General features: G+C 40.7%; 1 protein-coding gene and 1 pseudogene across 1 annotated transcript in view; one reads left to right on the top strand and one right to left on the bottom strand.

The window, feature by feature from the left end:
• The window catches only part of FAM171B (family with sequence similarity 171 member B), a 71,190-nt gene extending 65,960 nt beyond the window's left edge, over positions 1–5,230 (bottom strand). Inside the window, exon 1 of the mRNA XM_017659488.3 lies at positions 4,873–5,230. Within this exon, the coding sequence (XP_017514977.2) occupies positions 4,873–5,083 (211 nt within the window). The 5' untranslated portion in view covers positions 5,084–5,230. The remainder of the gene's footprint in view (positions 1–4,872) is intronic.
• Positions 5,231–15,800: 10,570 nt separating this feature from the next.
• On the top strand, positions 15,801–16,920 carry LOC108396572 (tRNA selenocysteine 1-associated protein 1 pseudogene; annotated as a pseudogene).
• Positions 16,921–18,401: the final 1,481 nt, after the last annotated feature.

Raw genomic sequence — 18,401 nt, 5'->3', positions numbered from 1 at the left:
GTGCTTTCACAAAAGGCCAATTAAAGAGACATCTCCAAACAATCTTCAGAGCAAACAGAAGAGGTTTTCTTAAGCTTGTGCTGTATTTCACTACAATGCATAGTTTTCGTAGTTCTAGAATTTTCCAGGTAAATACTCCAAAGTATACTTTTCACCAATAGCAGATGGAAAATGTTGTATACATTTCCTAGCTAAGGCAATTTGGACAAAAGGAAATTAAGACACAGCACACCAAGCCACATGAATGAATGACAACAATATTGCAGCTAAACTAGTCAGACAGAACACTGAAAGAGCATCAAGTTCAATATTTACATATTTGGGGAAGAGTTTTGTTTCAGAAAAATATTTGGTAGTTTCTGTTCAGTCACATTAAGAACACTAAAAACCACCACTAAAACAAACTGGTCTCTAATTCAACACACAGGCATGTGTTTTTCAACCAGTAATCAACACCAAGAAATAGCTCTCTTTGGTTATTAAAATCCTGGAAAGAAATCATAATTACCCCATCTGGGAATATGGCCTTTAAAGCATGAGTACTTTAGATAGAACAGTCAATTTCCAATCCTACTTCTATTGATTTTCAAATTTACTGGACAGAAAAAAGTAAATAAATGTTTTCATGAATGGGAGATTTCACCCAGATTTGTTAAATCGAGTTATTTGAATTTAATAAGAAGTATACAGTAATACTCTGTATCAAACTTCTTAACTTGTAATTAAATTTTATTAACTGAGGTAGATTCCAGCTACCTCTCCACAATAGTTAAAACTGTAAATAAGCCAAATATCCATCAACAGAAGAAGTGATACACCAAACTGGGATAATTCATACAGCAGAATACTGCTCAGCAGTAAAAACGAGTAACACAACTGAACATACAACAATATGGATGAAACCTATAGAAATCAGATTGAGTTAAAGAATACAGACACAAAAGACTACAGGCCATATGATTGTATTTTCTGAAGTTCTAGAAAATGCAAAATTAATCTATAATGAAAACAATCAAAAGAGTAGTTGTCTCTGGGGGCAGGGATGGCCTGAGAAGGAGGCAGGAGGGAACTCTCCAAGGTGATGTAAACATTATATCTTGACAGGGGTGACAGTTACATGGGGACATCTACTTGCTAAAATAGTACAATTGAGGTATGCACATTTTAATGTATGTACATTTTACTTCCCCTAGACAAAAAAAAAATACCGAATAGTGGAAATGGACAGAGGGTAGGAGTGAAACAATTGCACCAGAATTTAATCATTATTAAAGCCACTATTATGTTTACTCTCTATGTATTTAATTTTCCAAAATAAGAAGTTTAAAAATACATATCAGTGAAATGTACAAAATGTTTATTCCATGAAAATATACCTAAGTTTTCTCTGTATGCAAAAGACATTTATAAAAATCCACAGAGATCCCTGTGCCTGTACTTCCCATGGAGAATTTGAAATGGAGCTCATTAATTCTTCTAGCGCCCCTCTCCTCCATCCCCAGCATGCTTCCCTTCTAATGGGCCTCAGAGCGAATATGATATGGTTGTCTCAGCTATCACCAGGCCCCAGATTAATTCTTCCCTGGTCCCTCAAATATTTATTTCTAACAAATACTGGTGCAGATGGAGAAATAAGAGTTGCTGCATACACAGGAGAAAACAACTGATTTGACACATCTCAACCTCAGTCATCTTACTACTCTGCGAAGTGGTGTTTTGTATCATAAATGAATGAGAATGAAAATTTACTTTCTAAGATCCTGATTTTTTCTATTTCATATTCAACTTCTTTTAACCTCACTTTCTTTTTTATCAGCAACAGAGACAAATTTTCAGAACAAAATCCAGAAAATACTAAGACCAATGGTCAATTTCTCCACTACCGATTGATAAGGGTAAGGTAAGCCATGTACCAGTCACTAAATGTGTCTAACTATTTCTCTAAATTTTGCCTGAGAAAAGTCCCATAGTTTTTCACATAATTTTCTGAGTCCAAAGACTCAGAAGCACCATACAGAGGCAAAAAATGAACTCAGGCTCAATCACAGCTATTTGAAGGTATGTTAATACTCTCCCAGGTCATAAGATGATTATAAGTGCACTTGGGTAACAAATCCTGACAGAACCTAGTAAGTGGACTCAAGTATTGCTATCAACCAGTTCTCTATAGTCAGCATAAGGTAAAAACTGATAAGCCAAAATTAAAGATTTAAAATTTTATATACTTTATAACCTCTACTTACAAATATTTCTACCTAGCATTTCTTTATTTTCATATATCCTCTGCTAAATTCCAATAAAGAAATTACATGAGATGTTAACAAATACTTGGAAAGTGAAACTGATCCTTAATCCCGGCATTTGTTTACTTTTGTTCATTCATCCATTGATTCATTCATTCAACAAACTGATGAGTGACTACTGTACCAGGTATTCTTCCAGGTATTAGAAATATATATAATAATTTCATGTAATACCACAAAAAAAAGTTTGTGCCCTCCTAGAGCTTATACATTCTAGTAAGGGGAGATAGGCTTTTAAGAAGGGCTGAGGTTGGTAAGTGCCATGAAGGAGAATCGGTACCAAACAGCATGCATTTTACTATTTAATATAGCTGGTCATGCAAAGCTTCTGTTCTGACGTTTGAGCAACCCTGAAGAATGTGACGTTCCATAATTCAAGGCAGAGAAGATGGCAGGTGCCAATGCCCAACACCAGTGCCCTTTTGCAAACTGAAGAAACAGAGCCAGTGTGGCTACAGTGGAGTGAGTAGGGTCAGGGCTCTGGGAGCTGGGAGGGGGAGGGGCATACAGCAGCTCCAGGCCTTTGTAGGCCATTTTCAGGGTCTGGGCATCCGGTGAGAGAGATAGGAAGTGGCTGGAGGACTGCAAGCAGAACTGATCCTACATAATATTTTTAAAAGGATAACTAGCTATGTGAGGAGAATAGACACTAGAGGAACAAAAGTTGAAGCAGGAAGACCAACCAGTTTAATACAAAGAACATAAAGTCCTCAGAGGAATATATTACCTTCATTTTTTCATAGGTTGTGTTTCATTATGATTCAATATTCCAGTAACTAAAATAGCAATCAATTGAATTGCTCTCATTTACCACTGGTTTAGGGAGTTAGAGCTTTTGAGGGAAAAGCAATAATCATGATACTTTTCAGGCTCTATCCAGTTCAGGATAGTGAGTGGTTCCTTTTTCTCAATTAATCTAATAGGTAAATAAGACAAACTCCTAGTTTACCAAACAACTTTTCTCAAAAATGTTCCCTCATAAATGTTAAAAACAAGGATTTTAATTTGCACACTAGATACAAAAGGTTTTGTATTATTGCAGTTATTCATAACCCTCATCACAATACTTCTATATTAAAGTAGTTAAAACCAATTTAATATTCCTAAAAAGATAAACTGAAATAAAAATATATTGCAAACCATCAACACTCTGTCAGACTTGTTTCATAGTTAATTTAGGAAATCGCTCTCATAATGAAGACAGGCTCTCAATCACTTTCCTATCTCCAGTTTCCTCAAATATAGTAAATAGCATTTCTAATAGCAGCCTCACCCAAACCGTGTTGTTAGCACTTTCAGTTGTATAGGAAGATCACCACATATGGCATACTTTTCAGGACTTTGAGTGTTAATTGGTTTAGGAGAGTATCAGAAATACATGCTTTCCGGCACACTGGTAATTTCATCCTATGCTCAGAGCACTCTGATAAATTAAATCATCCTGGCTGTCATGAATTGCAGCTGGCATGCCTGAGTATTGCTCTTTGATGACGAGCAAGCAGCACAAAATAAGATGCTGATTCTGCTCTTTAAAATCTCATTTTCAGCATCCTGTATAATGTTGCTAGGGAGGATTTTAAAACAAAATCAAATGTCATAATATAATTCACTTTGGTTTTGCAGAAACCTAATCCTACTCGCCAAAAAACTGGCTTTATTCTTTTCTAAATAGCAGACAGCATGTACAGTAGGGAACGGAACTAGGGTGGGGGGTGGGGAGAGGCTATTAAAATGGATAATCCAGCTTTTTGCTTACCGCTGGAGCTTTAATGGAGGGGAACCAGGCAGGAACTGAGGGACTGTTACAGCCACATTTACTAGAGCGTATTTCCTCACCCGCATTGAATAATGTCAAGAATCTGCCTCATTAAGTCCTACTAACAAGTACGGAGATGCCCCTATCTGGGAGCAGGCTTTGGTGTACTACCATCACTACAGACTCTATTTGTCCCCTTCTCCTTTTTCCTTTCCTTCAATTACAAACTCCTATTTTATTTTGTTTCATTTTATTATACTAAGGCATTCTTGCAAACCGACTTAAACCATTCCCGGAATAAGAAGAGAGAGAAATAATTAATAAATCAAGATTTCTTTCTCAAGGTCTAAATTTAAATGTAGCAGGCGAGGCGAGATGGTGAAAAGGCGTGTGTGGGTGTCTACTGCATGATTTTTCAGTCTCTGGGAGAGCAGAGGATAAAGAACAGAATGCTAAAGAATTTCAGAAGAGTGCGTGTGTGAGTGTGCATGTGTGTGATTGTATGAGTGTGTGTGATGTGTGTGTGCACGCGCGCGCAGTCATTTCTAGGGCGCGGGAGGACCTGAGGAAGAACGAGGCAGAAGGCAGGCTCAGTCCGGGCAGTCACTCGCCCCCGCCCCTCCCGACCCTTCCCCACCCCACTGCAGTGCTCCACGCTTCCCAGGAAGCTCATCCCCCAAAAGGTGGATTCCAGAAAGCGGCGCGGAACCCGCGCCCCGGGCAGGCGGTGTGCGGAGATCGGGGCGGTGCGGACCGGTCCAGTGAAGGGGCGAGAGGAGCAGCCGCGCCGAGGAGACCGGCCGCGCGACCTACCGGGGACAGGGGCGGCGGAGGACGCCCCCGGTGCCTCCGGCTTCTCCTCCGCCGCCGCCTCCCGCTGCCGTTGCTGGTGCTGCTGGATGAGGCTGAGGTCGGAGCGGCTGAGCTCGGCTCCGGCGGCCGCGGGCACGAGCCGCGCCTTCAGCAGCACAGCCGCCAGGCCGAGAAGCAGGGTGCAGGGGACGCGCCGACCGAGCCTCGCCATGGCCGAGAGCCGCAGGGCCGCGGCGGCATATTGCGGGGCTCCGGGCGGCGGCCGTCGTAGGGCTGCGGGCTCCGGCAGCAACCGCCCGCTCGCCGCTTGCTGCGCCCGGCGCCGTCTGCCTCGCGCTCCGGCTGCGGGAGGAGGCGGCCGGGCGGCAGCACACGTGACGCGCAGGGCGGGGCGGGGCGGGCGCCCCAGGCCCGGCTGTTCGCGGGGCACGGGCTCCGCGCGCGGCCGGAGCTCTTGAGGAGGGGGGGCCTCCCAGGGTAAACGAAAAAGAAGCCTTTTGGGGCTGATGGGTCTTCAGATCCTCCGGCCGATACCGAGACACTGGGAAATTTTCAGAAAGTGGAAATTCCCCCCACCCGACCCCGAAGTGGAGGAGAGGGTGTATATTGATTACCCTCCTACAACACTTAAAACGCAGCACCAACAGATCAAAAAGCCAGGATCTCTTAACCTAACAAGTTTTGCTGCATCACTGCCATCATTGATTAGCTTGATCTCTCCAGCATTTGACTAAACTTCCTCTTGACAAAACCAGTCAAGTGGGAATTGGGACATTAGAAAGTATTCTTAATTGCATTTTGTTTAATTGTAACCTACACTTTTCATTTATTCAAATAATATTTTACTAAATGCGAACTAGGTGCTTCCGATGTGCCAGCATTTAGTCAGGTGCTTGGAATAAGCAAGATAAAAACCCTGCATTCTAAGAACTCACTACCTGTTAGGGCAGAGGAACGTATAAACAAATTATAATCTCGTAGTGGTTGCCGGTAGAAAAACACTACAACGTGCAGAGGTTGCAGAGTTAGAAGAAATAAACTATGTGGTATACGGACAGGGGCTATGAAACGCTGGGAGAAGAGGGGTTTGTTTAAACAAGAATAAAAGTTCCACACACAGAGGGTTTCGTGTGTGTGTGTGTGTGTGTGTGTGTGTGTGTGTGTAGCTGTGTAGCTGTGTAGCCCAGAGGTGCAACCAGGTCCTCTAAAAAGTAGAGCTGTGTGTGTGTGTGTGTGTGTGTGTGTGTGTGTGTGTGTGTGTGTGTGTGTGTGTGTGTGTAGCCCAGAGGTGCAACCAGGTCCTCTAAAAAGTGTGTGCGTAGCCCAGAGGTGCATTCCTTGGGTATGCTTGGAAAACTGTGACCCATGAGAGTGACAGAGTGGCAGTGCTTTCGATCTTTAGATTCAAAAGGAGAGTGGAATGCAGGTCATTTAAAAAATAATAGCAAACACTTCCATGGTACTTACCATGTCCAGGCACTTGTTCAAGTACTTTATATATGTTAATTCCTGTAATAATTTTGGATGTTATATAAGGAAAATAAAATTTACACTGCAAATGGTTATGAAGTAGTGTAAGAAATTAATCAAGTGAGGGACTTACTACCAGTCCGTATTTAGAAGGATTACTTTGCTATCAATAGGGAAGATGGATTTAGAGGGATAGAGTGGAGGAGATAAGGCCAGTTTACAGGTGTTGGCAAAAGCCCAAAAGCAGATGCCAAAAGCTTGTGAGACTGGAGAGGAGAGGGAAGGAGTGGGTGATTCAGGATATAGAGCAAGAATCAACAGAGATGCTTGGTTGTTTAGCTGGGGAAGTGAGAAAGATGATATGTCTAGTGCGAAACCCAAATTGCCAGATTGAGATCTTGGTGGTGGCTACTTATGACATTATCAATATAAACTGATAATGCAGACTGCAGAACAGGTGACAGGTCACAGCTAGTTCAGCTGGAATCTCTTTGCATTTGGTGTGCCTGTGGGACATCTCACAGTGTAATGTAAATGTGATCTCACTGTGACATCACCATTATAGTGGATTCAGCTAATTTGGTTGATTGGACAGTCCCTTTCCATCTCACCATTCTCGTGTGTGTGTTCCTCCCGAAGTTTCCAATGTGCTAGAAAAGAACAAACTTCTCAGAGAGTAGTGGGAAATTATTATTTGATCAAGGGTATGAAAATAGTAAACTATAAAGTTAAATAATAATACATTGTACATACATTATCATTGTATTCTCAGAGCAATCCTATAACTTAGCTCTTATTATTCTGTCTAATAAACAGAAGCACTGAAAATCAGACAGGCTACATACATATTATTTTTCTTGCCTAAGGCTACACTAATAATATGTGGCTTTACCTTTCTGCACTGTTCAAAACCCTTTACCATGGGCTTGTATTGTTTTACAATGACTTTTAGACAAATAAACTGTGTGCGCTACACAATTTTGGAAAATAAATGCCAGAGTGAGGCCCCTCACCCTGAACACCACTGTTTGTTCACGGCTTTTCCTTGCCTGTGTGAGCAGAAGCTATTGTAGGGAGGCTGAATGCAGACAGCCTTCATTAGTCTCATCAAGCTGTCTTTGTCGCATTTTCTTCTACCTTACCTTTGCTCCCAGACAGAAAGGAGAAAATAGAAATGGCTCCAAAAACCTGACTGGCAGTCCAGAAGGAAAGGGATGCTACCAGGATTCCCATCATCCTGCTTTATGGTGGCCAAGCTATCTTTAATATATTAGCAGTTGACCTGCCAGAGGCAAAAATGCTGGTATCACAGTCCCCAGGAAAGAGGTGGGCATCAAATCCTTCAATATTATGGACTGCTTAAAGAAATAAGTGTTGTGGATCAAGATGGTTTTTGGATTCTCCATTGCTCATATAGCATATGCCTAATTTCTGTGTGATATAGAAAAGCATTATCTGATGTAATCAGGCTGGTAGTTGGTGAATCAAAAAGTTGGTCAAGAGACAAAAAAAAAATCTTAAATATATTTTAAAGTGATTATCTTAAAATAAGAATATGTACATTTACCAGTCTTTTGATGTAGAGCCAAGAATGTTTTTTAGTATCTAACCACAATCCTAGAGTTTGATGTCATAAACCACAATTATAACACACCCCCATGATTAGCAGTTTTAGTTTAAGTGAAAGGTGTTCTTAAAGAGTTATTGACAAGCACTTTGAGTGCCAAATATTTCTGTTTTCAATTTTTCCCAGGTTTTACAATTTTCTTACCAATTTAGTATTAAACTTAGTTTTCATAGAAAAATATGCTTCATTCAAATTTATATTTCATCCATTCCTTATAACACACAAAACTGGCAAAAAAAAAAGTTTGTGAACACATAAAACTGATTTTTCACACACACACCAAACAACTGGGGGTTGGGGGGTAGGGAACAAAAACAGACATTCAGGAAGGTGTATCCTGCTAACTCATGTGCCTTACATATCAGTCAGTGTGTTTTACAAAGGAATGGAAGTTGCCAGTTGATCTAGAAAGTTATTTTCAGGTTTATAATCCATGATACTGTTTATGCTTAATACTGTGTAATCCATTTAGGTTAGAACTTCATTTTTATGAAAAACATTACAGGAGCCAAGAGAAAGCAAAGTAAAATACCATACATATATTAAATAATGATTCTTCCCTGCTTAAGATCTACCAGTACCTCCTGTTGCTCATAGCATTAAGTTCAAAATCCCCAACAGACTTACAAATCCATTCTGTAACTAACCAAGCTCATCTTTTAATATTTGCTACCTAAACACACAGAGAAGGAGAGAAGGAAAAGGGATTTATATCCTTGAACTAGACTTTGGGGTTAACTGCTACACCTTCACATAATTTCTTGTTCCTGAAACTCCACTCCCTCATCTCTTTAACTGGCAAGCTCCCACAGAGCCTGAAGGATTGGCTAGGTATTACTTCCTCCAGGATACATTTCCTGACACCCTTAGCTTAGCTTAGGTGCCCCTGCTATGAGCTTTCATGACAAATTTCCCCTTACAATTCCATTACTTAATATGGCTATTTACTTGCCAGTATTCTCACTAGTGTAGGTTCCACGAGGGCCAGGATCATCATTTCACAGATGTATCTCCAGCTCCTACCACAGTGCCCAACACTTACAGATTACTTGGTTGAGTAAATCAATAAATCAAGTTTAACAGGTAGAACTGTTGGTTAATGGAGGATGACCCTGGAATCAGATTGCTCTGGTATCCATCACTCAGAGCTATGCGATTTACACAAGATTCTAGGCCTCAGTTTTCTGAGCTGTACAATGGGAGAAATAATAGAGCCAAAAGGAGGCAACAAAATGAGATAATATGTAAAATACTTAGAGTTTGCTACAGGAACTCTTCAGTAAATGTCAGGCATTACTTCTTTTGTTGATGTTGTGAGTGGCTATTCTGTTTCATTTATATATATTTTATAATGCATATAAAATTTCATTATATGTAATAACTTCTCATTTTTCTTGGTAGTTCTATAAAGTCACTGCAAATACTCAATTAGCAAATACTGAATCATTGCTTCTAGGAGGATGTAGCTCCAAGGGGAGGGGGTCCCCGACCCAGGGCTGGTGCTCTATGAATTCAGTCAGACTGAAGAAAAGGCAAGAGCAAGAAGTTAGGAATTAAAGGGATTTATTCTCACACTTCAGTCTTTCCTGGCTTGCACCAGTGGCTCTCTCGGCTCCCTCCCTATTCTCATGGCTCTGAACCCCAGATGCCCTGCGCTCTCTGCCAGCATGACTTGGAACCTGAGAGCCCTCTCTCCAGCTGCACTCCTAGCACCCCCTCCCACCCTAGGAGGAACTCTGTGGGAGGGTCCCTGGTGACTGGCGGGATGCCCGACCAATTACATACCAGAAACAGGTAAGGAGAGCGAATGGGTGTTTCCTCTCCACCCCTACCCTGGACTGGCAACTATGACATCCCATAGATGTGCAAACAGGATACCTGTGAAGACCAGGCAGGAATCCTGGTCACAAAGATCCATTTTCCCTACAGAGAAATACAGAGTTAGGCTCCTATGGGCTAGTAGTCGCCGCATTTTCATCAACTGATCAGTATATAGCCTTGTTTTATGTGTGTTTTTGTTTAAAGACACCTTACTTATTAGAAATTCTTGATTCATTAACGTTAACTTCACAGCCAACAGTGCTGTAATGCATGCCTGAAAGAAGTTTATCTAACACATGCATTTTCTCTGTGAGGCATTATCACAGCCTTCTTGGGCTGAGGAGCGCTAGAGAGCAGTCAGCACTATAATCGAGAGCCATTTTAATATCAAAATCACCAACAGAAAGTACAAAACTGGAAAAAAAACTGACACAAAATCAACCACAGAGACACTGGTTTTCAAATGTGAGAATGGAGTCCTCCACAACCTGAGGAAGAGACAGCTCCTCCCCGAGGAGCCTGGAGCTTGTGGTTGTTGCATTTTAATTTCCTTAATTATAACTGGGTGGGCCTTTAATATGGGAGAGGCTGGTCTCTCAGGCAGTGGCCTCAGCAACAGATCAGCCCTGGGCCCCACCACCCCATCCTCTCCCAACATCTCCTCTACCATCTCCAGGGCTGAAGGCACCGCTCTCTCCTTCCCCCTCCCTATGGTCTCCTGCAGCGTCCTCCTTCACTGCTATCTTCCAGCAATGCTACCAGTCTTCTCAATAACTGTCTCTGTTTCCTAAGGGCATCCCAAAGGTCATCACCCCACTCCTCCCAAGTGATGCTGAAGTGTGTCTCTCTCCTGCCCAAGTTCCTCTCTCTCCACAATAACACTTTTCACTATCACGTGGAAAAGACATTCCATAGTCCAGCTGCTACACAGCCACTCAGGGCATCTAAGCAGTCTACTGTCTCATGGAGGGCTAATTTCATAGCTTCTGATGTCTCCACCCTTCCCCATTTCTGGGGAAGGCCCCACCCCTCTAGGAGATGCTTTACCCTACACTAACTCCCCACTAAGGGCTCCCCAATTAGAAGCCCCACAGGGGGCTCCTGGATGAAGCTGCACCCTCTGGGGCCTCCCCACTATCCACAGGTAGAGTTCCGGGCATCTCCCCACTACTCTAGTGGTGGCCTGCCCAAGGGTTGCACCCATGTAGACAGATTTTGGGTTCAGAGGTCCTGCTGACTACAGCCAGATGTAACTCTGGAGGAAAATCCTGGGGTAAAATACCTTTGAAACCAAAACCAGTCAATGGGAGAAATAAAGTGGAAAAAAACCATTTACTGTTTACAAGCAGTTGTCCACTTCTGCTTGCCCATATGTCTCACAATCCAGTTACAGCAGAAAAGGGGCCCCATCCAAACTTTCTGGTACAGATATGCTCTTGCTCCCCTTTGTAATTACCTATTGATATGGAGATGAACTTCTTTTCTCCACCCCTTGGAAACACCTATTGATAGGGAGATGACTAAAGCCAGGCCAGAGATTCTGGAAATGTTGCTATTTTATCCAGATGGCTGCCTGAGGCAGGGGTGTGAGGTGGCAGAAATGGATGAAGGGGATTGGTAAAAGGTACAAGCTTCCAGTTATAAAATAATCAAGTCATGGAGATGTAATGTACAGCATGGCAACTGTAGCTAAGAATATCATATTGCATACTTGAAAACTGCTAAGAAAGTAGATCTTAACAGTCCTCATGACAAAAAAAAAAATGTTATCTATTGTATGGTAATAGATGTTTTAACTAGACTTTTTTGTGGTGATCATTTTGCAATATATACAAATATAGAATTATTATGTTTTACACATGAAACTAACATAATGTTAAATGTCAACTACATCACAATTTTAAAAAGGGAAAGATGGCCATAGTCCATGAATTGATCTACAGTATCAAGGCAATCTTTATCAGAATCCCATCTGACTTCTTTATAGAAATTGATAGGCTAATTAGAAAATTCACATGGAATTACATGGGACCCCAAATAGCCAAAACAATCTTGAAAAAATGAGAAGTAGAAAGACTCACATTTTTAAAAAAATTAAGGCATCATTGAAATACCCTCTTATGAAGGTTTCACAAAAAAAAAAACAATGTGGTTATTCATTCACCCTTACTATCGAGTCCCCCCCACCATATCTCACTGCAGTCACTGTCCGTCACTGTAGTAAGATGCCACAGTCCCCATTTGTCCTCTCTGAACTACACTATCTTCCCTGTGACCCCACACATACCATGTGTACCAATCATGATACCCCACAATCCCCTTCTCCCTCCCTCCCCATTGGCCCTCCCACACCTCCCCTTTCATAACCACTAGACCCTTCTTAGAGTTTGTGAGTCTGATGCTTTTTTGTTCCTTCAGTTTTGCTTCATTGTTATGCTCCACAAATAAGGGAAATCATTTGGTATTTGTCTTTCTCTGCCTGATTTATTTCTCTGAGTATAATACCCTCTAGCTCCATCCGTGTTATTGCGAATGGTAGGATTTGTTTCTTTCTTATAGCTGAATACTATTCCATTGTGTATATGTACCACTTCTTCTTTATCCATTCATCTACTGATGGACACTTAGGTTGCTTTGATATCTTGGCAACTGTAAATAGTGCTGTGATAAACATAGGGGTGCATATGTCTTTTTGAATCTGAGAAGTTGTTTTCTTTGGGTAAAGTCCTAGGAGTGGAATTTCAGGGTCAAATGGTATTTCTATTTTTAGTTTTTTGAGGAACCTCCATACTACTTTGCACAATGGTTGAACTAGTTTACATTCTCACCAGCAGTGTAGGAGGGTTCCCCTTTCTCCACATCCTCACCAGCATTTGTTGTTCCTAGTCTTTTCTATGTTGGCCATCCTAACTGGTATGAGGTGATATCTCATTATGGCTTTAATTTGCATTTCCCTGATAATTAGTGATGTGGAACATCTTCTCATGTGCCTGTCGGCCATCTGGATTTCTTCTTTGGAAAATTGTCTGTTCATATCCTCCACCCATTTTTTAATAGGATTATTTGCTTTTTGGCTGTTGAGGCATGTGAGTTCTTTATATATTTTGAATGTTAACCCCTTGATGGATATGTCATTTACAAATATATTCCCCCATACTGTAGGATGCCTTTTTGTTCTGCTGATGGTATCCTTTGCTGTAGAGAAGCTTTTAGCTTGATGTAGTCCCATTTGTTCATTTTTTATTTTTTTTCCCTTGCCCGAGGAGATGTATTCAGGAAAAAGTTGCTCATGTTTATATTCAGGAGATTTTTGCCTGTTTTCTTTTAAGAGTTTTATGGTTTCATGACTTACATTCAGGTCTTTGGTCCATTTTGAGTTTACTTTTGTGTATGGGGTTAGACAATAATCCAGTTTCATTCTCTTACATGTAGCTGTCCAGTTTTGCCAACACCAGTTGTTGAAGAGGCTGTCATTTCCCCATTGTATATCCATGGCTCCTTTATCATATATTAATTGACCATATATGCTTGGGTTAATATCTGGACTCTATTCTCTTCCACTGGTCTGTGGGTCTGTTCTTGTGCCAGTACCAAATTGTCTTGATTACTGTGGCTTTGTAGTAGAGCTTGAGGTCGAGGAGTGTAATTCCCCCAGCTTTATTCTTCCTTCTCAGGATTTCTTTGGCTATTCAGGGTCTTTTGTTGTTCAATATGAATTTTAGAACTATTTGCTCTAGTTTGTTGAAGAATGCTGCTGGTATTTTGATAGGGATTGCATTGAATCTGTATATTGTTTTAGGCAGGATGGCCATTTTGACATTACTAATTCTTCCTATCCATGAGTACAGGATGTGTTTCCTTTTATTGGTATCTTCTTTAATTTCTCTCATGAGTGTCTTATAGTTTTCAGAGTATAGGTCTTTCACTTTCTTGGTTAGTTTTATTCCTAGGTATTTTATTCTTTTTGATGCAATTGTGATTGGAATCGTTTTCCTGATTTCTCTTTCTGCTAGTTCATCGTTAGTGTATAGGAATACAAGAGATTTCTGCATATCCAATTTGTGTCTCGCAACTTTGCTGAATTTAGAGGTATTAGATCTAGTAGTTTTGGAGTGTATTGTTTAGGGTTTCTTATGTACAATATCATGTCATCTGCAAACAGGAACAATTTGACTTCTTCCTTGCCAATCTGGGTGCCTTTTATTTCTTTGTTTTGTCTGATTGCCATGGCTAGGACCTCTGGAACTATACTGAATAAAAGTAGGTACAGTGGGCATCCTTGTCTTGTTCCCAATCTTAAAGGAAAATCTTTCAACTTCTCACTTTTAAGTATAATATTGGCTGTAGGTTTGTCATATATGGCCTTTATTATGTTGAGATACTTGCCCTCTATACCCATTTTGTTGAGAGTTTTTATCATGAATGGATGTTGAATTTTATCGAATGCTTTTTCATTTTCAGAGTATAGGTCTGATCATGTGGTTTTTGTCCTTCTTTTTTTTTTTGATGTGGTAGATGATGTTGATGGATATTTGAATGTTGTACCATCCTTGCATACCTGGGATGAATCCCACTTGATCACGATGGATGATCTTTTTGATGTACTTTTGAATTCAGTTTGCTAATATTTTGTTGAATAATTTTGCATCTATGTTCATCAGGGATATTGGTCTGTAATTTTCTTTTTTTGTGGTGTCTTTGCCTGGTTTTTGTATTAGAGTGATGTTGGCCTAATAGAATGAGTTTGGGAGTATTCCCTCCTCTTCTACTTTTTGGAAAACTTTAAGGAGGATGGGTATTACGTCTTCACTAAATGTTTGATAAAATTCAGCAGTGAAACCGTCTGATCTGGTAGTTTTGTTCTTAGGTAGTTTTTGGATTACCAATTCAATTTCCTTGCTGGTAATTGGTCTGTTCAGATTTTCTGTTTCTACCTGGGTCAGCCTGGGAAGGTTGTATTTTTCTAGAAAGTTGTCCATTTTTTCTAGGTTATCCAGTTTGTTACCATATAATTTTTCATAGTATTCTCTCATAATTCTTTGTATTTCTGTGGTGTCTGTAGTGATTTTTCCTTTTTCATTTCTGATTCTGCTTATGTGTGTAAACTCTCCTTTTTTCTTGATAAGTCTGGCTAGGGGTTTATCTATTTTATTTTCTCAAAGAACAAACTCTTTCATTGATTCTTTCTATTGTTTTATTCTTCTCTACTTTATTTATTTCTTTTCTGATCTTTACTTTGTCCCTTCTTCTACTGACTTTGGGCCTCATTTGTTCTACCTTTTCTAGTTTAATGGTGAGTTTAGACTGTTCATTTGGGATTGTTCTTTTTTCCTGAGGTAGGCCTGTATTGCAATATACTTCCCTCTTAGCAGGGCCTTTGCTGTGTCTCACAGATTTTTTGGTGTTGAATTACTGTTGTTACTTGTCTCCATATGTTCTTTGATCTCCACTTTTATTTGGTCATTGATTCATTGATTATTTAGAAGCATGTTATTAAGCCTCCATGCGTTTGTTGGCTTTTTCATTTTCTTTGTATAATTTCTAGTTTCATACCTTTGTGATCTGAGAAGCTGGTTGGTACAATTTCAATCTTTTTTAATTTAGTGAGGCTCTTTTTGTGGCCTAGTATATGATCTGTTCTTGAAAATGTTCCATGCGCACGTGAGAAGAATGTGTATCCTGTTGCTTTTGGATGAAGTGTTCTGTAGATATCCATTAAGTCCATCTGTCCTAATACATTGTTCAGTGCCTCTGTCTCTGCTTATTTTCTGTCTGGTTGATCTGTTCCTTGGAGTGAGTGGAGTGTTGAAGTCTCCTAAAATGAATGCATTGCATTCTGTTTCCCCCTTTAATTCTGTTAGTATTTGTTTCACATATGTAGGTGCTCCTGTGTTGGTTGCATAGATATTTATAACAGTTATATACTCTTCTTGAACTGACCTCTTTATCATTATATAATGTCTTCTTTTGTAAGACTCGTATTTCTTGATTTCAAACTTAAAACCATTTCATGGAAGCAAGTTTGTGGATGGGTGACATGGAGCCTTATGTGTATAAGCACGTCATCTCCAGAGCCTTTGCCACTTTGGGGGAGACCATCAAGAGCACTGAAATTATCCTGAACAACTTCACTGGGATCCCAGCTCACTCCTGATTTGTAGAGTTCAGACATTTGGCTATAGTTGAGAAGCATTTACATAATTAACTGGAAGCTTCTTTGAGGAGTCACACCTGCAAAAATGTTTTAAACTGAACTGGAAAATAACAGATTAAAGCCCTGAGTACTCCTTTTAGAAGGCCAACCCCAGATGTGGTTGATGGCATACCATATGATTCTTTGTCAACATCTACCCCTCCACTCAGGGAGGCATGGTGATTTTGGACCAGATGGGTGTGTCTAAGGTCTATGGTTTTGTGAGATTCCAGGATGAACTGGAACAGAAGCAAACTCTGACAGAGTACCAGAGTACCTCAGTGGACTGGGGTTTGACTGGTGCATGGCAATCCCTAAAGTGAGACTTGTTAAGCCAGTGGAATACAGTTAGATGTACATTTACAGATACAGCTGGTGTTGTCAGCAGTTCTAGAACTACTCTGCCTAGTGGGGCTGTGACTAGAACACTGGCAGCCACAGCTATGCTTACCCTCAGTATGGACATACCCAGAGCACCATGGGTACATATGAAGATGGAGAGGATGTACTGGGTGACTGCAAGCTGGATGTGACAGGACAAGGAGTCCAGAGAGCAGAGTGAGGCGCTGTGTGATGCACTGACGGACAGTCACCAGCAGCCCCTACACACAGTGTCTTCAGAGATCTCTGCCACGATGTAGGTTAGATAAAGGACAAGTCAGAATGGACTATGTGTGGGAGAACATAGACTTAAAAAAAATATATTGCAAGAATTTTTACCTTTTGGAAATAGGATTTGTAAGATTTTAGTAATTGACTCTTTCCTTAAAATGAGTATTCCTGCAACACTGCCACCTCCATTTGATAGTGAACCATTTACCTGGAGTTTGGATTCCAAGGGACCAACTGTTGAAGGTTGAACAAAGTTCAAATTTGTATTTCTTTGAACAAGATTAAGCTACCCGGGTAGGGCTATCTATACTCCTGGAGGGCAAGAGTTTAGGACTCGTAACCAAAATGGATCATATGATTCAGTTACTGTCTCACCAGTGGGTTTCATTCCCAGGAAAGTTTACTCTTGATTCAGTGAGACTGAAAAAATAACAATGGAGCATTCTTGGGGTGAAAGGGTTTATACCCAATTTTATTCTCACGGTGGCAGGTTAAGTGCTAGAATCGCGTCTGCCTCAGGGAAAGTCTGCATGCAGCAAGCTGGTCTCTGCCTCCAGGCCTCTCCACCCCTGCAGCTGTCTCAGTCTCTGTCCTTGGCACCGCCACACTCCAGCTCCTGCTCTCCTGCATCCATACAACCTGGAGCACAGGGTGGAACTCTATAGAGTCAGTGATAACGTACTGCCCACACGTCTGCAATGGGCCAGCTGACCAGGGTCAGGTGATAATCCTGGCCATAAGAACTTTCATTTTCTCTACAGTTACTAAACCCTGAGTTTAGAGGCCCTTTTCAGATGAAGGCATGTGAATATTAAGATTCTCTGGGGTCAGAATGTATGGATTACCTGCTGTGTATCAACCAGGGGGCAATTTTATCTATGACATTTCTGGTATCCACTTTCCCACAACAAATTTGCCCCAAGCCTAGTGGCTAGGTAGAAAAGAGTTCTTGAGGCACTCCAACTGGGATGCCCAATGTGTGGGGCCAGCCAAAACTCAACCAAAAGGCTCAAGACTTGGGGTCTACTCCAAGACCAGGTCTAGATTTTCAAGTCCTGCTTGTTCTAGGGAAAAGCCTGTTGAAGGGCCATCTATGTGCCAAGGCCTCAAACCCACTCTTACGTTTCTTGACCTTAATTATCTAAACCCATTAAATAGATGTGAATGCTAAAAAAAGGGGGGAAAAAAGAGATAGAACCCAGGCAACAAGAACATTATGATTTGGGAAATTGTCAACATGTTGAGATTCCAAAAGTGCTGAAATTAAGATAGTCACTGTCAAGGAAGTTTATTCTATAGAATAAAGAGAATGTACAAACTTTCACTAATTTCTCAGAAAATTTTCTTTGAAGAAATTAAGTGTAACTCATAGCTCCTTACAGACATCTCAAGAGCAGCCAAAAATAGAGGTGGGATTATTTAAGAAAGATCTGTAGAGTAGCTTCTAGTGCTCCTTGATATACACAGGAGATCCAAAGGTTCTTGTGAATTTTACATCAGCAGAAACACCGCCAGCTTAGTCTAAAAGGGATAGCATACAAAAGTAAAAAAGCATATTGGACCTATAAAATTTTACTAGTAGGTACAGGATAACAAAATTGAACTGTAAACACATGTGACATTTCATGGGGGAAAAAAGCAGGCTAGAGAATGAAGCAATGAACCATAAAGAATTATTCACAGATTGTGAAACCAAACCGAATTTGCCCAGCTGGATTTTGAAATTGCTTGGGACCAGTGACTTCCTTTTTTGACTTCTATATTTTTTTCCTTTGTTGTACCAAAATGTCTGTAATTGTTATCATA

The sequence above is a fragment of the Manis javanica genome, chromosome 12 (genome assembly GCF_040802235.1).
Source record: "Manis javanica isolate MJ-LG chromosome 12, MJ_LKY, whole genome shotgun sequence".
Lineage (NCBI taxonomy): Eukaryota > Metazoa > Chordata > Mammalia > Pholidota > Manidae > Manis > Manis javanica.
Note: the sequence above shows the minus strand (reverse complement) of the source record. Positions and strands in the feature narration are given on the sequence as shown.